This window comes from Neofelis nebulosa, chromosome 4 (genome assembly GCF_028018385.1).
Source record: "Neofelis nebulosa isolate mNeoNeb1 chromosome 4, mNeoNeb1.pri, whole genome shotgun sequence".
Classification (NCBI taxonomy): domain Eukaryota; kingdom Metazoa; phylum Chordata; class Mammalia; order Carnivora; family Felidae; genus Neofelis; species Neofelis nebulosa.
This window is the reverse complement of record NC_080785.1, coordinates 94,404,044-94,425,682: the sequence shown is the minus strand read 5'-3', so window position 1 is coordinate 94,425,682 and position 21,639 is coordinate 94,404,044. Positions and strand designations below refer to the sequence as shown.

The 21,639-nt window shown below is 45.1% G+C and overlaps 1 protein-coding gene across 4 annotated transcripts in view; it reads left to right on the top strand.

Moving 5' to 3' along the window:
• The window catches only part of AMPH (amphiphysin), a 251,180-nt gene that overhangs the window by 161,708 nt on the left and 67,833 nt on the right, over positions 1 to 21,639 (top strand). For all 4 annotated transcript variants that reach the window (XM_058725445.1, XM_058725444.1, XM_058725447.1 and 1 more), the window contains exons 8-11: positions 9,930 to 10,005; positions 10,898 to 10,980; positions 13,162 to 13,300; positions 14,374 to 14,502. In XM_058725445.1, the coding sequence (XP_058581428.1) occupies positions 9,930 to 10,005; positions 10,898 to 10,980; positions 13,162 to 13,300; positions 14,374 to 14,502 (427 nt within the window). The remainder of the gene's footprint in view (positions 1 to 9,929; positions 10,006 to 10,897; positions 10,981 to 13,161; positions 13,301 to 14,373; positions 14,503 to 21,639) is intronic.

Here is a 21,639-nt window from a genome sequence, read left to right as displayed (position 1 = left end):
GGGGATGTGATGCTTCAGGGCCATCGAACCTGGCAAAACGTTCTATGTATCTATGTATCTGTGCTTTTCAGAATGGTAGCTACCTGCCACACGTGGCTGGCTGTTGAACTCTTGGAATATGGCTCGTATGGTGGAGGAAGTGAATTTTTAATTTATTTTGCTTTGACTCATTTCAATTTAAATAGCCACATGAAGCTGGCAGCTGCTATATTGATGACACAGTTTTTAGACCTTGATATATTTCTCAAGTGGAGTCTCCCATCTCAGAAAGAGGCAACAGGAGAATTGCCCTTAACTTTGAAATTTACAAGGATACCCCATTAGCTCTTGGCAGAACTCCCTTGATCCCAAGGGGTCATCTGGTCTTCAGGCTTGGATGCCAAACCCTGTGCTTTCAGCTCTGACCTTTTTAACCTGAACTGCATTCCCATTTTAAGCACTAAATATTTTTCTTTTATGGTTACTCTGCATTTCTCATGGCATTAAGTGCATTTTCCATCCCTTGTCTTATTTTTCCCCCTCAATGGTAGAACCAAGAAGCTGTTGGATGCAGTGGGGACTTCCGCCTCTCAGTTTCCATCGGCACCTCATGCGACCATGCCATATAAACACATTTGCACTTGCTGTGCAGCATTGCTTTAAGACAAATCCTCTGGCCCGGTTTCCAACCAGACTGGCATCCTGAAAACCTTCCTATCTAAAAATTCTGGAGGTCCTACTTATCCTTTAAAACTGGAAGCGTTTTGAGGGTCTAGAGTGGAGTTTGTCCGTGTTTGTGTCCACTCCGTGTTTATTTTTGAAATAACTAGAGGAAATTTCGGCCAGTTCACTCTAGAATCAGCCTATAAGGCATCCCACTTCAATGTCCAGCCATAACCCAAGGTTCAACATGTGTGAAATTAACTCCTCGCTCATCTGAATTTACTCATTCTTTCCGCACCTGCATTTCTCTTTTTGGTACTGTCATTCTTGGGCTCCCCGCCTCAAAGCTTTGGCGTCATTAACTATGGGAAGCCAGAGGACCATCAAAGGAATCAATTTATCCTCTCTGTGGTCTTCTGGATTGGTCTCTGCCTCCGTATTCTCATTGCCACCACCCATCCCCTCATCACCCTCCTGTTGAGGCAGATATCTATTCGTAACTTTCATGGAGTCATTCGTGCCTATTTAAAACCACAAATTATAGGGGCACCTGGGTGGCTCAGCCAGTTGAGTGTCCAACTCTTGATTTTGGGTCAGGTCATGATCACAGGGTTGTGGGACTGAACCCCATGCTCAGTGCAGAGCCTGGTTGAGATTCTTTCTCTCTCCCTTTGCCCCTCTGCCTCTCTCCCCTGCTTCTTGTGCTTTCTCTCTCTCTCTCTCTCTCTCTCTCTCTCTCTCTCTCTCTCTCTCTCAAATAAATTTTAAAAAGAAGGTAAAGTCACAAATCATATGAAATTATGGGTTTTTTAAGAAGTATATTTTTTCATTCTTATATTTCAAAAAATACTTGTATCCAAAATCTTTATGCACATCGTTGGCACCATGTGTTTGTCCTCATCAAGGCTGACTCATGAAATGTCAGCCAAGAGTTCTCCCCAGCTTATCATCTTCCTCAACATCCCCAATACCAGTTGTGACTTGCATACAATTTAAACAGTTCTCCTGTTCATTTCCCCTCTAAAGGAATTTTTGTGATCTCAAATGTCATTACTTACCCAATTGCTTTTTAAACTGATCTTTATGAGAACTTAGGTACCACAACGCTCAACACTTCCAATTATGAGATAATACTCCCAGGAAAATTGCCAAAATTCCCCAAAGGCGAGTATTATTTGCCTTAATACGTATTGGGTATGGAACAAAAATATTTCTTCTTAATGTTCTCAATAAGCATCCTAAACTAGCATTGACTGATGAGGTTTCAGGCTTCTGTGTCTTCCCCAGATAGTATTTGGTCATTCAAAATAAGTAATTGTCAGAGTATCTTGTAATATGAAAGACTTTAGAAGAACTTAAACACAATGGGAATATTTGAAGGACAAGTTTTGGAGAGAAGCCATTCCCCTTATCTGCCATATACAATATAAATACTTCAGGGGCGCCTGGGTGGCTCAGTCGGTTAAGCGGCCGACTTCAGCTCAGGTCATGATCTCGCGGTCCATGAGTTCGAGCCCCGCATCGGGCTCTGTGCTGACAGCTCAGAGCCTGGAGCCTGTTTCAGATTCTGTGTCTCCCTCTCTCTGACCCTCCCCCGTTCATGCTTTGTCTCTCTCTGTCTCAAAAATAAATAAACGTTAAAAAAAAAAAATTTAAAAAAATAAATAAATAAAATAAATCAGTGCTCTTTATTTTTAAATGTTTATTCATTTTTGAGAGAGAGTGTGAGTGGGGGAGGGGCAGAGAAAGAGGGGGACTGAGGATCTGAAGCGGGCTCTGTGCTGACAGCAGCGAGCCCGATGTGGGGCTCGAACTCACGAACCGTGAGATCATGACCTGAGCTAAAGTCGGAAGCTCAACCGAGCCATCCCAGTGCCCTGCTTCAGTGCTTTTTAATCCACTGTGACTTATTACCGCACTCAAGGGTTTTTCCTTTTTACGTCAGTCAGGTCCTGCCCTTTGATCCAATCCTAGCTTGGGCCTTTGTATATACTCTTTATATATACCGTGGTTTTTGACTAGACCTACATTATTCAACTGCAGTAATTGTGTGTACTGTGTTTATACGAGAGGAAAAGAGAGCGCTCATTATTGTTGAATACTTTGTATTTTCCAGGTATCAGTTTATTCACTTTACACACATAACCTCTAATCGTCACAATTGCATATATCCCCACCTTACAAACGAGGAAGCTCGGGATCATACTGGTTAAACACTTTGCCGAAGATCGTCGCGTTTATACATCCTGAAGCTGGCACTTAAAAATACTTCTGTGGTGTTGCCTGTAAATCCTGATTGTCTGCATTTAGGACTTCTTATGTAAAATGAGACCGTACGCAGGCTTTCATAAATAAAGCTTAGTTCATAAAATTGTCTTATTATACATATGTTTTCTTCCCAGCCATATTACTCCACCTTGAAATTGCAGTCATTTGTGACTTCTGGCCTCCCTGCTATGGTGGGTTGAGGAATGAGAGCTCCGCTATTTAAGGAAAGTGCAGAAGTCCCTGAGAAGGAATGATCACAGATGTAGGAGGAGGCCCGGGAGAGTAGTATCTTAAAAAGCCAAGAATGGCGAGAGTTTTAAAAGTGAAGGCGTGCCAGGAGAATCATTGACAAAACGGAGGTCAAGCAGAGGAGACTAAGGGTGTATTGTCTTGGTGAGCCTCCAGACAGGCTCCCACTGATGGTGGGGTCAGAAACCTGACTGCAGCCATTGGAGACGCCATGGTTGATGATGTTGAAGGATATCATCTCTTATTTGAGGATCTTGACTATGCTGGGCCTGAGGAATAGTGATAGCAGATACCACTGGGGGAGTAGGGAGAGGGCAGGGGAAGCCTTCTAAAATAACCGGTATCATTTTGAGGGGCTCAGTCGGTTAAGTGTCCAGTTTTGGCTCAAGTCATGATCTCACGGTTCATGGGTTTGAGCCCCGCATCGGGTTCCGTGCTGGAGCCTGGAGCCTGCTTCCGATTCCCCCACCCTCTGTCTCTCTCTCAAAAATAAATAAACATTAAAAAATTAATTTGAAATAACTGGTATCATTTTGAGAAGCCCACAGTGGCGGTGGCACAGGTTGGGATGATTTAGGACTGGGGATTTCTGGAGCCAGTAGGGGACAGGGGGATAAAGACGAGGTGTTGGCACAGCGACCAGCCAGTGGTGAGAGGTATGCCACAGGGCCCGAGCTTGAGAAAGCAAGATGCCGAGCCTGAGGGGGACGACAACCTGGAAGGAAAGGGGCACTGATCTCAGAGAGATTAAGAAAAAAATCAACAAGTGGAACAGAAGTGAATGAATGAAGGATCTTGTGGTCTAGGAAATTAGGTTAGGGAGCAGGCCTCTTCATTGTCTGCTGTCAGTTGTGAGCCATGGATGGCAAGACCCAGGATCCGCAGCAGAATGTATATGAATAAGCATGTGAGTTACGAGTTTGTTTCTTGGTTTAAGAGTCGGGTGTCGAGGTCTGCTGTGTTCGTGTTAGGATTCGGTGAAGGAGAGAGAAGGGAATCAGGAGATGTGCGCTGTGGACAGTCAGTGGGGTGGCGGCCTGGGGGTTGGTAGATGAGCTGTACAGGGCCGAATACGTGCGGCATGAATCTCAGAGGAGGGAGTGTCAGGGGCCCAGAGGAGCAGGGGCCAGCTAGGAGAAAGTTCCTCGGTCTCCCACTCCACCCCCCTGGTAAGTGACGGATGGCACAGGATGCTTCTTCCATTGCAAGGGGTTGTGGTGAGGGGGTTGCAGTGACCCCCCCCCCCCCGCCCAGCCCCACCCCTGCAGATTTCCCTGAGGGAAGTGCTGAGGGGAGTGTCCTGGCCTGCACTGCTGTGACAGCTCAGCTGACAATCCTTCCCATTGTTTCCAAGAAGAAAAAACCATCTTAATAAAGAAATTAAGTGGGTCTTGAGAGCTAACCTGAAGGGGCCTGAGGATGCCTCAGAGGACTCCTTCGGGGATGTGGTAATGTCTGAGTCCCTTGTTTATGAAGAGCATGTGGAATATTTCGCAAACACGTAAAAGCAGTACTCTGTGGATGTCTGGTTCCCTGCTGGTGACATCAGGTTTTTACAAGTCAAGGGTAACAGTCAGCATATGCCCTTCCAGGGGAATGAGTGCCACATTTGTTGGCTCATTCGTTCATTCATTGAATATTTACTGCACACCTGCTCTGCCCTGGTGCCGTATCAGGTGCTAGGCCTGTAGTAGTGACCTGCTTACAGGCAGGCCCTACTTTGAAAGAGTCTCCAATTTCATAAAACCCTTATATGACGAATTACATCAAAAGTGTCCCAACACATTTTTTTCTAAGTTAAACACATCCTAGTTGACTTAGCTTCGAAATTCTAAAATGAACCACAAAAATATTAGAAAATCATTTGACACCTGTTTAGTCGTGTTAAACAAGGTCTTTCTTTCTTTCCGGCACCACACCACTTATTTCTCTAAATAATAATTGATATAAACAAGATACGCTATATATCAGAAAGCAAAACTAACAGAAGAACGGGAATTCTTGTTTTTTTGCTAAACGTCTCCAAGAATCACTATGTTTAATAGCAGTTAACCTTCTAAATAAAAGGGGGGGGAGCACTAAGAAATGAACATAAAAAATGAATAGGTCACTCGCAAAAGAAGAAATATAAACGGCTATTAAGTAAATGAAGAAAAAAGTATTAACTTTAATTGAAGGAATATAACTGTAAAAGGCAGCCAGGTGCAAACTCTCGCCCATCATATTCCCGAAGGTTTTGTGCAACTTCGCATTGAACGTCAAGGAAGTAGAAGGACCCCGCCCCCGTGGGGGCAGCTTGGAAGTGCACACCAGAGCCTCTGTGGTCTGTGCCTCTCACACAGTTTACACTCAAGGCACTTATTCTAAGGAAATAGTCGAGCCATGCACCGAGTTTTAATTCGTAGGTCGTCGTTAGGGTTTTGTTCGTCATAGTGAAAAACCAATGAAAACAAAGCAGTCCCCGCCAATGAACTTCAGCTACACCCCCTCCCCCATCCATCTGCACCTGCCGTCTATTTAAATCTGACCCTTCTTCGGGCCAGCCCAAGTTGATCCTCTCAAGCAGATGTTCGAAGCTGGCACAGGGCCTGTCAATTCCCCTATCTTCTCAGTTCCTATAGCCGTTTCTGTCTGAACCTACTCATTTTTGGTATTCAATTGTGTATGGCCTCTCGTGGTAACTTTAACATTGGCATTCTGCGTCTTTCACTCACCAGCGTGGGTGAAGTGTGTGTTCATGAATCCTCCCCTCGGGGGCTCCTGTAAGTGGACTGTGTGTTCCTGGAGCCCCCGGAGCCCACCCCTAGGCATGAACCCAGAGTGCATAGGCCCTTCGTTGAGCAATTGAATGACGGGAGGTATGAGGAATGACCGGTTGATGGGGGTCCTGAGTTGGCACTTACAGTGCCGCCGGAAGTCTTCTCTGCCACATACGGTGAGCTGGACCCCCTGCCCAGTGTTGTCAGTGCACCTGCAGACTCCCCTCCCGTACAGGTGCTGCTTTGTTAGCTTCCTCAAACACAGGTCCCCTCCATTCCCCTGTCCCACACATGGCTAGGGCTGCAAATAACCACTGCCTGCAAATAAACGCATACTTCACAGTCGGGAAGATCCCCTGCCCCAGCGCACAGGCCTGCCTCACTGCTCTTATCTCCCAAGCTTCTGATCTGACCCTCCCAAGTAGTTGCTATTTCCCAAACACCGTGTGCCAGGATTTTCTTTATTAATATATGTCTGTTTATCTATCTGTCATCTATCAATAAATACACACAGACACACATATACACACACACGCACAATGGAATATTATTCAGCCATAAGAAAGGAGGGGCACCTGGGTGGCTCAGTCGGATGAACATCCAACTCTTGATTTCAGTGCTCAGGTCATGATCTTATGGTCATGAGATCAAGCCCCATGTCAGGCTCCACACTGGGCATGGAGTCTGCTTAGATTTTGCTCGCTCGCTGTCTCCCTCTGCCCCTCCCTTGCTCATTCATGCTCTCTTTCAAAAAAAAAAAAAAAAAGAGAGAGATTCTGCCATTTGGGATAATATGGATGGACCATGAGGGCATTATGCTGAGTGAAACAAACCGGACAAAGACATATGTTCCACTTAATGTTTAGTATCTACAGTGATTATGCCTCTCAATTCACCTATTTTTATTTTGATATGAAATAATATACATAATATATGTGTGTATATGTATATTCATATATATGCAGGTGTATGTATCCTGTATGTATATATGCATATACATATGTGTGTGTGTGTATATCTATACATGTCACACCTTTTTATTTATTTATTTATTTTAATTTTTTTTTTTAACATTTATTTTTGAGACAAGAGAGACAGAGCATGAACGGGGGAGGGCCAGAGAGAGAGGGAGACACAGAATCTGAAACAGGCTCCAGGCTCTGAGCTGTCAGCACAGAGCCCGATGCGGGGCTCGAACTCACGGACCTCGAGATCATGACCTGAGCCGAAGTTGGATGCTTAACTGACTGAGCCACTCAGGCGCTCCACACCTTCTTTAATCATTCCCCGGTTGATGGACACTTGGATTGTTTTCATCTCTTGGCTCTTATGAATAACGCTGCAGTGAATGGGGCAGTGCCTGTATCTCTTTGAGTTCCTGGTTTCATTTCCTTCAGATATATCTCCAGAAGTGGGATCACTGGGTCATATGGTAGTCCTATTTTTTTTTTGTATTCATTTTTTTAACGTTTATTTATTTTCTTGAGACAGAGAGAGACAGAGCATGAACAGGGGAGGAGCAGAGAGAGAGGGAGACACAGAATCCGAAACAGGCTCCAGGCTCTGAGCTGTCAGCACAGAGACCGACGCGGGGCTCGAACTCACGGACCGTGAGATCATGACCTGAGCCGAAGTCGGACGCTTAACTGACCAAGCCACCCAGTCGCCCCTGGTAGTCCTATTTTTACCTCTCTGAGGAGTTTTCCCCAGTGGCTGCACCAATTTCCATTCCCACCGACAGTACACAAGGGGTCCCTTTTCTCCACATCTTTGCTAACACTTGTTATCTGGTCTTTTTGATGACAGCCGTGCTGATGGGTGTGCGAGGTGATTCTACTGCATGGTATCCCTTGTATGTGGAATCTGGGTGGGGGAAGGCAAATTCATAGAAATGGAAAGTAGGAAAGTGGATGTCCGGGGCTAGGAGGTGGGGGAAATAGGGAGAGGTTGGTAAAAAGGTATACACTTTTAGCTGTGAGTAAGGTCTGAGGATCTAATGTAAAACATGGTAACCATAGCTGATAACACTATATTCTATAATTGAAATGTGCTGAGTGTAGAAGTTAAATGTTCACACACACAAGATACATTTATGAAGTGAGAGCTGTGTTACTTAACTAGATGGGGGAACCATTCACAATTGTGAATCAGGTCACCACAATGTACACTTGAAATATCTCACCATTTTAATTGTCAGCTATACCTCAATAAAGCTGAAAAGATGAAGGAAACCCAAATAAACTAGTCTTCTAAAATAAAAAAAAAATTAAGTGGAACACGGTAGGAACTTAAGGCACAGGTTAAGATGTAGAAAAAGTAAGCCTTACTGGAGTTTCACATGGTACTTAACCATTATTTCATCTCTGAATCTCTAAATTGGGTTTTTATCTTTTATCTTGTTAAAATTCTAAACCCTAATTCATTGGAGAGAGCAGAAGTCATGAAACTCGTGCTTAAGCAGAATTTCTTGTCACACAGTCCATGCTTTTCTATTGGTTTTCCTCCTTTTGGATCCAAACACAGGTTCTCTGGTTATTAATTACGAGACCTTGGACAATTAGTATGTCTGTGCCTTGGCTGACCTGGATGTAAAATGAGGCTCACTACCCTGGAGGTAGTTACAAGAATTAAGTGAGGGAATAAATAAAGGTGTCTATTACATGGCAGCTCTTTCCGTTGGCTTTAGTGATAATGGAACATTCGTCCACTCGGCTTATTGGAATCATGCTCAGCACAAGGCACAGCTAAATAGGAAGGTCCCCTTTTATTTATGCTTTCATGTCATTGTTTAAATAAGAGGGGCCCTCCTATGTACAGCCACATTCTTACTCCCCAGTAATAAGTTATTATTAAATAATAAAATTATATATTAAACAATATATTATTCTTATTACAACCTCCCCGCCCCCCCCCACCCCCCGAGTATGTTTATTCCATATATCTGGCCTGTCTAATGTTTCTGGCATCTAAGTTCTTACTTGGGATTTAGAATCTCATGAACCAGTCAGGATTCTGGAGTTATTTTTGAGAATGTCATTGAAACAAGAACACGAATGAAATCAAAGTAGTAATTTATTAGATGGATTCAGAAAGATTGAATTAATACAGTGTCCTCATTTAGAGCAAAGGGAGCCCATTCAGGAAGTACTGGGCTGAACCCTCGGGGTTGACAGGTGTGCTTACTATTAGGGACCTAAAAGTCCCACCCCCTGGTTTTGCTTCACAAACCTGTTTGAGATACTGTGAATGGACACCTTGTGTCTTAATATTTGGCCCTCTTACTTTAGCTGAGGAATTGTAATTAATCGGTAGGTTTTCTATTTCTGCCTATCCACCACATTTCAGAATCCAAAATGATTCTATGTATATGTCATAAAAATTAATGATAAGCTTCTCTCTCTCCAGCCCTTCACAAGACACACGTCTAAAATACAATAGACTCTTAGGGCAGTGGTTCCAAATGTGTTCCGTCTGCACGAGCAGCAGCCTCAGTGTTACCTAGAGCCTGTTAGAAATGCAAATTCTAGGGCGCCTGGGTGGCCCAGTCAGTTAAGCGTTGGACTTTGGCTCAGGTCCTGATCTCACGGTTCATGGGTTTGAGCCCTGTGCTGGGCTCTGTGCTGACAGCTCGGAGCCTGGAGCCTGCTTCAGATTCTGTGTCTCCCTATTTCTCTCTGTCTCCCCTGCTCACACTCTGCATCTCTCTCTCTCTCTCTCAAAAATAAATAAACTTAAAAAAAATTTTTTTTAAAATGCACATCCTCCACCCCTATCTGAGACCTGCAGAATCTGAAATGCAGTCCTGGTGTTCCCCACGGTGTGAGAGCCACTGTCTCCGCACGTCCACTGCCTTTGGAGAGATTGTGCTGTGGGCCAGCAGATGTGGCCCAGTGTTAATCACAATTATACAAAGGAAACCTGTTCCTAATGCATTTCATTGCCATTACAAATGCGGTTTTGCTGACCGGTCTTTCCCTATTCTTCTTTCCTCTTTGTGTCTCTACATGGCAGACGAGTTGGGTTTTACGTCAACACTTTCAAAAATGTTTCCAGCCTCGAGGCCAAGTTTCATAAGGAAATAGCGGTGGTAAGTAACGATGATTATTTTTCCTTATGGAACATAAAATAAGTGAACTTTTTTTTTTTTTCTGAAAGCAAATGAAATGGCGTAGCATTGTCACTTACTTGCGAGTTTGTTTTCATAGCATGTTATTACTCTCAGTGGTATTTCTCCAGTATTCCTCCAGGCCCTCAGGAATCCTGGCCCGTCTTCGTTTCTCTTCCGAAATGCTTTTTCTCCCTGTCACAGTCTCACAGTCTTGTTTTGTTTGGTTTTTGTTTCCAGTCAGCTTTAAAAGTTGGCGTTTAAAAGTGATACTTTTTGAGGCTGAGGAAAAATTGGTATCTGAGCATTCAGTCAGCAGTCCTGTCGTCAACTAATATTGTCTTAGTTCAGCAGGGTAGTCGTACGACTTTATCTCTAGTAGAGTCAGCAGAAACAATAAGGGTTTGTTTTCCATTCTGTACTCTGGTTGAGAAATGTATTTTGGTTTTTTAAAGGTTTATTTGTGTTTGTGGCCTTTCAGTTTTGACATAAGTTTTTTTTTTTTTAATTTTTATGTATTTAGTTTGAAAGAGAGAGAGAAAGAGCAGGGGAGGGGCAGAGAAAGAGGGAGACAGAGACTCTCAAGCAGGCTCCACATTGTCAGCGCAAAGCCTGACGCCGGGCTTGAACTCATGAACCTCGAGATCATGACCTGAGCTGAAGTCGGACACTCAACCGACTGAGCCACCCAGGCGCCCCTTGACATGAGTTTTAAATTGTCCATTTGTAGAATTTAAAGGTATCCTGAGGCCATCCCTATCGTCGTTAAGGTTCTCAGTTTTTCAGTAAACGCTTCCTCCTCTCTTAGGGCAGTAGCCTGAATCGGCACCAGAATGACTTACAGCTAACAGACCAATGGTCTCCATCCCTTTAGCTTTGCCACAAATTGTACGAAGTGATGACGAAGCTGGGCGACCAGCACGCTGACAAGGCCTTCACCATTCAAGGAGCTCCCAGGTAGGCTGTGTTCTTCAGACCCAAGTTCATGCAGTGCTTGTCGCAATTTCTGCAGTCTGCACCAGCCCATGCTATTTTAATCCTCTTAGAAAACTCTAACACTAAGGAGCCTTTCCACTGTCAGACTCTGTTCTGTGTTCACCTTAACCTTTAGCCTTTAGATTTACTCACTGTGGGCTTTGGTCATTGTCACCATAGAATTGACTATCTGCCTATCTCCATTTTCCACGGGACTTGGGGTATACATTTTTAACACGTAATTTCTGGTTGTGCACCTGTTACTTTCTTTGGAGAAGAAAGGAATTCCTAAACTCCCAGCACTTAGTCCTTATGCTTATCGTCAGTGCTGGCATCTTCCATGAATCCATTTTGGAAAGTAATTGACACCTCACCATCATTTTACCTCCTGACTTGACCTTGCAAATGCTGCATTGTTTCGGTCCTGTTGCACGTTGATTCTGTGAGTCAGTCGTCAAATACACCGATCCTTCTCAGGCATCATATGTTCAAGGAAGGCAGGCTTGTGAGCCTTGGGCTGGAAATCAGAAGACCCAGCTTTCAGGTTTGTGATCCTGCAGTTAACAGGCTTTGCCTTCCTTGAGTGAGTCCATTAATCCTTTGGGTGAAGATCTCATTTTTTTTTAATCAACAGAAAAAAAAAAAAGATGGTATTGAACTAAATGGCTTGTAAGGTAATATGCAGTCCTGACATTCTCTGTTTGCAATTTCAACATCAATCATCATATAGAGTCCTACGTATACCTTTATAAAAACACACACTCCTACCCATGTTAGTGTTTGGATTTCTCTATAGAGAGCTAATTTTCTTAAATGATACTCTTTGTATTAGCCATCCTCATAATAGTCTCTGCTACAGCTGCTATCCCAAGTGAGCATTTAGGATCTCTTATCCTTCGAAGGGAAAGAACATTCCCTACAAGAACACATGAAAGGAGTGGAAGGAAGCACTGTTTCCAATATAGTATCTCAGCATGAACTTGGAACAAAGAGGAGGTTGTAAGAGGAACGTCGCAATGACATTGGGTGTTTTGGCTGTAAAGCACGTGAAAAACTTAGGGGGTCCTCCCTCGTAGAGACGTGAAACAAACGTGTCTGTACACTTCAGTGTTGCTGAATCAGATAAAATGAAGACAGAGTGAGGCCATGGCCACTTACCAAATGTTCCTTTGGTTTTTTTCAACATTTCTCCACAGAACGAGGTGGTGAGTGAGCTCAGTGGGCTCCCTGTTGAGTGTAGATTGGATCCGCGCTTCCCGACAGAGGACATGATTGCTGGCACGTAGTCTCAATCATGTGGCCCATCCGTGTTCCCCGCAGGACTCACTCCCTTGAATATGTAGATCATGCTGTGGTGTATGCGCTAGTTTATTTTGGGGTAGAGACGCTGTTCCCTCAATCTGTAGACGTTAGAAGGTCTTAGAGAGTAGGATGTGTTCCAAGTGCCCTTCTCCTGCTCATCACCTTTGAGCTGGTCCCATGCCTCTGGCCCAGTGCCAGGAATGCGGTGGGTTCTCAGGAAACATTGCTGACACTCTGCCTTCACATAATTCGTTCGTGCCTGTCAAGGTGTCTGAGTTCAGTCATTGTTTTATAAGGTGTAGAAAGGGGAACAAGTAATGAATTTGTTTCCAAATGTTATCAGAAAAGACTCTTATAAAATCCTACTCAGCGCTATCCTGAGGATAAACGTAAAATTTATCATTTTCAGGGTAGGTTTTTCTATCGATTATGACCTAGTAACATTATGAAGGAAATCAAAAGTTGAAAGTGGTTCAGCTAATTCAGCTTCTCTTTGGATGATTCTTGCAGAGCCTGTTTGGCACAGTGGAAAGAACAAGGGGTTTGCATTCCCAAGGCCTGAATTCAGAGCCAGCAAAATGCTGAGTGACTTCAGGGGTTTTTAACCTCTCTGTGCCCCACTTTACGTGGAGACAGCAAGGCCTGAGTGTTGTGAGGTTAGAGATGATGTATTCCAAATGGGGTCTGGCATCCAGTGGATAATAAATACTGTACATAACAGCCAGAATTAACCTAGAAGGGGGCTAGACGAGAGCCAAAACCTTTTGTGCCTCAGGATTCCTTTGGGCTGGAGGACCCCTGAAACGTAAGTGCTGTTCTTTAGACGGCCCGTTGCTGACTCTCATGTGTTTGTTCATCCAGCGATTCTGGTCCTCTCCGCATCGCAAAGACCCCATCGCCGCCCGAGGAGCCTTCGCCCATCCCGAGCCCAACAGCTAGTCCCAATCACACGCTGGTACCTGCGTCTCCTGCACCGGCAAGGCCTAGGTCACCTTCACAGGTAGGAAGAGGTCAAGTACATTGGGGCAAATGGAAGAACTTGGCGTGAGGACCCCTGTCTGGGATAGTCCTGGGGTCCTGGGGCATCAAAAGGAGTTTCCAGTTGGGGAGACTTCAAGGCTGTCGGCATTGTGATGGCCACTAAGGAATCAAGCTGTTTTCCCAGTTTGGAGCCCTACATCCTCACACACCCTACATTTGAGTGTGTTGAGACCTCTCTCCACAACCTCAGCTTCCTTCCATGCCCTCCTCTCCTCCCACCTCTTGCTTTCAGAAGGCTCTGATCGGTCCTGCCTTCTGCTAGGACCTCCCTTCCTGCAGCACTTTCGCTTACCCTTGGGTCAAGTATGGCCAAGAAAGCCGTGATGTTCATACGCCATTTCACAGTTTGGGTACTACCCACAGTGTGTGGCGCATGAGCTCAACAAAAGCTTCTAGAAGAAATGATTGGGGGAAACCGGAAAGATTAGAAAAGGTAAATACAGAGAAACATGGCCGCCTTCGTCTTCCCCACTTTGGTTGAAGATGAAGTTCCTACAGGAAGACTCTAAGTGTCCAGTGCGGTGCAGGCTTTGAAAGTAAGGCAAGTCGTGAGAAGATCCACGGAATAGTTCTGTCAAGTTCTTACTCCTGAAAACACTCACGTGGGGAGTGCAATGTGTGCTACGTATGGGCGGTCTCAGTGATTCCAGTGACAAACTTTCCTGATGTTAGTGTTCAAGTTCCAATTTATTGCTGAAATGAGAAATCCTTTTCAGTTGACTCCACAAAAGGTGTTGCCTTAGTTTTAACTTTAGAGGCATAGGCACCTGGCCCTGCGTGTAGCGCTTGTGTTGAGATGAATGGAGTGGCATTGCCGGAGTATTTCTCACGGGGCCCTTGCTTGTTGGTGCTCAGAGAGCCACCAAGGGAGATAGCATTCTCTGCTCAATCAGGTGTTCTTGTTTCTGTACACGTATCTAAATTTCAGTCAGTGACCGATACATCCGCCCAGCACTGTTCCGTGACATTTCTGCACATCTCGCGTGCTGTCTTTGGCTGAATTAGTTTGCTTGTGTTTCTAATGTTTTGTAGACCAGGAAAGGGCCTCCTGTCCCACCTCTGCCCAAAGTCACTCCAACAAAGGAACTTCAACAGGAGAACATCATCAGTTTCTTTGAGGACAACTTTGTTCCGGAAATCAGTGTGACGACACCTTCGCAGGTAAGTGCCTCGTATGGAGCTGCGATGTCCACAGAAGTTCCGTGGCAGAGGGACCCTCAGGGATCAGCTTTAAAAGTGGCAGATGTTAGAGCCTGCAGTATCATTTCAGGTGTCATCAGGTTTGTTAATTACTTGGTATGCCTAAAGCATTCTCAAATGGGAGACGTACATACAATGTTTGGAAACACCGAAAAGTGTGAAATGACGAATTTTCATAATCCCCTAAATCATACCACTCTGACATAGTCACAAATGAATGCACTTTGGTTTATTTTCCTTCAGTCTATTTTTCTAGGTAAATACCGAATTTGTACCATAAAATTCAGATGGCATTGTTATGTATTCCTGACTTTTCTACTTCATCTAATTGAGCGTCTTTTTTTCATGTCATGTTACTGTTTTCTTTTTTCAAAAGAAGATGTTTAACCAGAGTATTCCATCTGAGGAATGGACCAGGTAGCTTTCAATTTTTCTGTTTCTTTACCGGCACTTCGGGGAACATCAGTATTTGTGAATTCATGTCTTTATGCCCTGTGTTAGTTCTTTTGTATTGCTTCCTAGTAGAGAATAGGAAAATACAATGAAAAGAGATGACTGTTTTTAAGCCTTTTGACCTTCCTACTTTGGCAAACAGAAGCATCCGCAATTGCCCTGGTCTCAAAGACCCCGGGGCGCACCTGCCCCAGGTACAGCTACCTTCGTGGACTGCAAGTCTACCTCTGCTGGCGACTTGGTCATCCCATTGTCTCAAGAATGAAGATTCCTGACTTGAAGAGCTGTTCCTGATGCCATCAAAGCCATTTCTTTGTTTTAAGAGTGAAAGTCCCCAGAAAAATCGTGCCAGCATCAGTTGCTCCCAGCGTCCTCAGGGTCAGAAATAATACCTACATTTTATAAGATGTGAGAATGCAGCCCTATAATTACTGAGTACATCAATAACAACACTGTGTACAACATCCCAATTATAATCACGTCCTGTTGACAATAACAGAAATAATGCACTAATAACAGAGAACTCAGAAAATAGCCACTTGGAAGCCCGTCGTAATTTGTCGTTGCTTTTAAGGGCATTCATCAATAAGGCACAATGCTTTCAGCTAATAGTGTCCTTCTTCTGTTGTTTGTATGAGATGTGGGATTTGGTACGCTAACAAGGCCTTGAAATGTGATTTAGCAGCTCTTTTCGAGGAGGGAGAATTGCACGTGGATGAGTGCAGGGACAAATGATGTATGTGGATACCCAGATGCCCTCAGGGCTAGCTCTCTCGGAGCCAGCTGTTGGCCTGGCACCAAACGTGAGCAGTTTTCATTTCCACGTTATGCTGTCCATTTGTATTTGCTAACAGCTCAGCTCCCTTCTCTCTGGTGCTTCATCAGTTTTCAAATAGGGGGTGTTTCGGCCGATGATACCCTTATTCAGGTTGCTTTCCCCTGTACCCTCCAAAAACCTGCCTTGGTCCCCTCCACAGAGAATGTGGTCACCCAGAAGCCACATGTACTTAGCTGAAGACCCTTCCATTTAGCACCTGAGGCAGCGAAAGTAGAGGCGACATGACACATAGACTAGTTCCGAAGCAAAGATGGGGTTCAAAAGTGTTCTTTCCTTTAAAATGTTTTTTTTATTTGCAGTTTGCTGGCTCACATAAGGTTTCTTCATTGGTAGAAAAGAAAAACATCACAGCACTTTTTACAATTGCAAATGCTAGACGGGGGCCCGGAGTGCTTCTAAGAGCATTAACTCTCATGATGCTGTTGCATAGGAGTCATGGGAAGTCAGGAATCGGGGACAGAGGAAGAGGAAATGGCTTTCTAAGCAGAACCAACCAACCGGGGGCCTGGCCCGGGCCCAGCCTGGCTGTCTTTGTGTAGCACTCCAAGGCTGTGGCAAGAGGAGGAAAGCACCCCTTCCCCCATACTGGCTGTGTGTCCCTTCCATCAGTGTGCTCGGGGTTTCTGAAAGAACTGACCGCCAGAGACATCATGGGGGTGCGTTTTGGGGGATTCAGTTTCATTTATATTGTTTTCTTTTAATCAAGAGGAGGCAGAAGGAGGTTTCTGTCGTTTTTTCTGACTGCGGTAACGTGGCTCTTGTGGTGGACCACAGCATGTGACCAGAGCGTTTCCATTGACTAAATGGCTGTGAGTCTTATGTCACGATGTCAAGAGAAGGGAGTGAAGCAGGGTTTATGTTTCAGTCTGTTTCCTTGCTTATTGAGTGATAGAATCTAGCTTTATTTTGGGGCGCCTGGGTGGCTCAGTCCATTAAGCATCTGACTCTTGGTTCCAGCTCAGGTCATGATCTCACGATTTGTGAGTTCGAGCCTCACATCAGGCTCTGCACTGTCAGCACAGAGCCTGCTTGGGATTCTCTCTCTCTCTCTCTCTCTCTCTCTCTCTCTCTCTCTCTCTCTCAAGAAATAAATAAGCATTTTAAAAAGATACAATAAAATTATGCAGACGCCACCTGTCCCTGAAGCATCTTGACAGTCCCTTCGGTTGCTCGTTCCTCTTTTGATACCCACAGGGCCAGTGTGTGTTCTCTCACTCCTTTTGGGTCACATCCGGCAGAGTTTCTGATTCAGCCGCTCCAGGGTGGGGGCCAAGAATCTGTATTCCTAACAAGCTCCCAAGTGATGCTGACAACTGCTGGTCATGGGATCATGCCGTGAGAACCACTGTTTTAGGCCAGGATTTCCCCGTGGCACAAATATATGGCCACGAACAAAGTACCACAGTGAATGAACAGATTTCTCCCAGGGAAATACCCAGCTGAGTCAAGTGTATATCATGTACGACCATGTATAACTGCTGCACTTAAAAATTGTGTGACTTGAGAGGTGCCTGGGTGGCTCAGTCGGTTAAGCGTCCAGCTTCGGCTCAGGTCATGATGTAGCGGTTTGTGAGGTCGAGCCCCGCATTGGGCTCATTGCTGTCAGCATGGAGCCTGTTTCCGATCCTCTGTCCCCTCCCTCTTTCTGCCCCTCCCCACCTCTCTCTGTCCCTCCCCCTCCTCTCTGCCCATGCCCTGCTCGCACACGCTCTCTCCCTCTCTCAAAAATAAATAAACATGAAATTAAAAAAAATAGTATGACTTGAAATACTCCATATTTCGGGCAGTTGGACTTACATGTACATACACGTGCATGTACATGTGTGCTTGTAATATTAGATGTGTTGATCAGAGTATATGTCAAGTTACATATTCTAAGGGAATGGACGGTCTCATCAGGGCTGTGATGTTGTTAGATAGGCACAGATATTTGATGAAAAAGAATCAACAGAAATGCCCAGAGAAAATGCAATGCCAGCTGCATGGAAGCTAGAAAGGTGAGATGTATCTGAAAAGCTCTTCTCTCCCAGATACATGATATTTATGATCATATGGAGTGGTCCATTTCAGTTTTATTGTGATATTTTTTAAAAGTTTAATAAGTCAGTCTACATTGAACAGATAGGTTTATGTTCCCAGTTTGCTATTTTTATCATGTACTTAGTGGGGAAGAAGAGTGTTTGTATTAATCCCACCCAGAAGCTCCAGGTGTGATGATTGAAATATTCCTCACCTCTGATGGATTTGTGCGTCTCATACACCAAGCTTCACGGTGGCGACAGTCCCTCCTGAGTGCATCCGGGGATTGGAAACAAATCCATTAGGCCTAGAGAGCCCTCTAATGGCCCCAGACCTTAACTATATCATAGAATTTTCTCTGGGAAGTATCCGTACCTGCTTACAGGGAGAGGTCCGAGTGTCAAGACCACAGGGCTGATCTTGCTTCTCTGGTTTTGTGATTACAAAAATGGAACTGCCAGCCCTCTTTATTTTTCCCTCCCAAGAACCTAAATTGAAAGAAATCTCTTATGGTGTGTGTGTGTGTGTGTGTGTGTGTGTGTGTGTGTGTGTGTGTTTTCCTGAATCATTCTTTAAAATTTTTTTTAAGTTTATTCATTTTTGAGAGACAGAAACAGAGTGTGAGTGGATGAGGGGCAGAGAGAGAGGGAGACACAGAATCTGAAGCAGGCTCCAGGCTCTGAGCTGTCAGCACAGAGCCCGACGCAGGGCTTGAACCCACGAACTGTGAGATTCTGACCTGAGCCGAAGTCGGAGGCTTAACAGACTGAGCCACCCAGGTGCCCCACATTATTCTTTCAAGACAGCATTTTCCATCCCTTCCCATAAGATGCTGTGAAAAAGGGGTCCCTGGTCATCGGAGGCTGGGAGGGGCTACACCCCCTTTTGTTTTACATAGTTTGTGTCAGCATGTCCAGTGCTCTGAGAAGTTGTGCAACAAAAGCCCTTTTTGTTTAAATCAGAGTTTCTCAAATAATCTCCCTTTTCTCCCAAAGTACTACCTGTTCCAGGGACATGGGCGTTTGGTGAAACATGTTTAAAAACGAAGATTTAAAAGATATTATATCCCTGGAAACCAAACTTATGGCCTATAAATAGGATTTTAACAGATCAAGGCCAAAAAAAGCAATCATGTATATTATATACACACACATGTGTACACATGCAAGGTTGTTTCTTTTTTTTTTCTTCAAAAATGTTTTGAAAAAAGATGTTTTGGACTGCTTTCTCTTCTCACGATCGAGGTTCACCCTCCTCTCCCACCAGGGCTTTCCTGAAGGATCGTGGCTCTGGGCAAATATTTTCAGAGGGGGGCTTCTGTCCATATAACCAATTCGAGTCCCTTGAAATGAGCCTGTCCGCAGCATTCTGGTGGTCAGTCTGATGGGATTCCGTACATGAAACGCCATGCTGCCCAGTGGAGGCAATCTACCCACCAGCCACCCTCTTGGAAACAAGCCTGGCCACCATGTTCCAGGACAACTGGGTGGATGTGAGCCCCAGAGTTCCTGGGGGGTGTGGTAGGTACTCCATGTAGAGAGGGTCACAGAGTGCTCCAAAGAGAGATGGGCGCCAGCCCCGTGTGGGTGCCCTGACCAGATAGCATTGCTAGCCACAACCGCCACCACCAGAGAAGGACTTAGAAAATTTCAGGGAATGTATTCGAAAGTGTGGGGCTCCCCTGAGGGTCAGGGCTAGGGGTGGGGTCCCTGCTTGCCCTTCTACCTGTCAAGTGGCAGAAAGGAAGAAATTGCCTGTTTCCACATTTTTTTTTCCGTAGCAGGTAACCCCCAACTGTTTTGCTTAAATCTTTTCCCAGCAACGACGTTGCATATTTTCTCTCTTTGCTTTTAAATCTTTTACGTTTTTGTTTATTTTGAGACAGAGACAGACCCAAGCAGGCCCTGCACTGTCAGCGCAGAGCCCGAAGCGGGGCTCAAACCCACAAACCGTGAGATCGTGACCTGAGCCGAAACCAAGAGTCAGACGCTTACCCGACTCAGCCACCCAGGTGCCCCTGCATATTTTCTGTTTTTGAAACTGGTATTCTCCTTTACAAATCCAGATGGATTAGGTTGTGACCATCCAAGCCTATTCCTCCAAGCCCATCTCCCCACTCCTGCTGGGAGACCTACTGTGCCAGAAGGCAAGACAGCAGCACAGCCTCTAAGCCGCGTGGCTGTCGGGATCAAGTTAGCATCAAGTTAACTCTGCTACTCTTAACGCCTCTGCTTTCCAGCCGAATGCTGCAGCTCACATTTTAAGTTCATGAAGTCATTCGATTTTTCCTTAGCCAATCAAACTGAAGTAGATTTTCAGCTTGCAGAATAAGTTCGTGAAATGGCCCTTTTCGTCTCCCCAATCCTGCAGTCACATGTGTACGTACCCCTCGCTTCCCGGGTATCTGTCACCTGGTTTTGAATTCCGCTTTGGCTTTTCTTTTCAATGTAGCATATTTCTGGACCAGCTGCCTCTTCTTTCAGTTGGTATTTTTTCCAAGTAAACATGTTAGCATTCTGGTAACGCAGAAAGAATTAGTAAGCTAAAAACTGGAAGGAAGGAAACCGTGTGTCTTCAGACCCTTCAGCCCCTGTTTGGTCGGTCTGTTGGGTTGGTGGGTCGCCCACAGGACCCCTGGTTCCTTCGGCAGGGGTAGCCAACTGGGGTAATTTGTTTATCATCTGGGGCTCTGACAGTGCTCTTAAGTCGTCATGCCACTTGGCTTCACAACCTTCCAAGGTTCTCAGACACCTGAACTTGTGACAGCATCTAGACTTTTCGCACTTTGCCCTTTTTTGCATTTTATATTCTACCTCCTTGCGAAGCATCTCACGGTGTGTCTTTTGAGATTTTGTACTTTTGAATATGGTTTGAGGTATGGGTTAGGGAGTGGTGGTCAGCTGGCTCAGAGAGGCCAGCAGGGGAAAGGGAGAAGGGGAACGCAGAAGAATGAGTTGGGGAGAAAGGAAAGAGCTCACGATGAGGAAGCACATGACTGACTATGTTACATGCAGGGTCTCCTTCGATTTAGCTTTCACATCATTCCTGTGATTGACAGGCCATTATCCCTACTTTTTACTTTTATTTTTATTTAAACTTTTTTTTTTAACTTTTATTCAATTTTGAGAGACAGAGAGAGACAGGGCATGAGCAGGGGAGGAGTATAGAGAGAGGGAGACACAGAATCTGAAGCAGGCTCCAGGCTCCGAGCACAGATCCCGATACAGGGCTCGAACCCAAGAACCATGAGATCATGACCTGAGCTGAAGTCGGACACTTAACCGACTGAGCCACCCAGCCACCCCATCATTATCCCTACTTTGAAGTTGAGCAAACCCGTTGTCTTTCGTCCACACTGTGGCGTTCATAGGGCAGCCGTGGAAAGCGGAAGTCTGTAGACCACCCATGCTGGCGTTCTAAGCACCTGATGGATAGCAGGTACTAGACGGCCAGTAAACTGAACAAATCCATCCAGACTCTCTCCGTAATGTTCAGAATGCACGTTTTCTACAGTGTCTTCGGGTTTTTGATATTAGCACAGTTCTTCAAGTTGTGACAGATCAGCAATGTTATCGTTAAATTCCAGGGGCGGTGGGAGGAGGGTCTTTACTCCACCAGTTGAGCTACTTGTTCATCCAGTGGTCATCACTGAACCTCACTGGACGCACAGGCCCCGTCCACCTCCCCTACTGTCTCTCTCCTCCTTACGGTCAATGTGCTGCACTGTCACGGCTGTGCAACCTAGCAGCTTGCTCCAGTAAAAACAAAAACAAAAAACCTAGATAAAC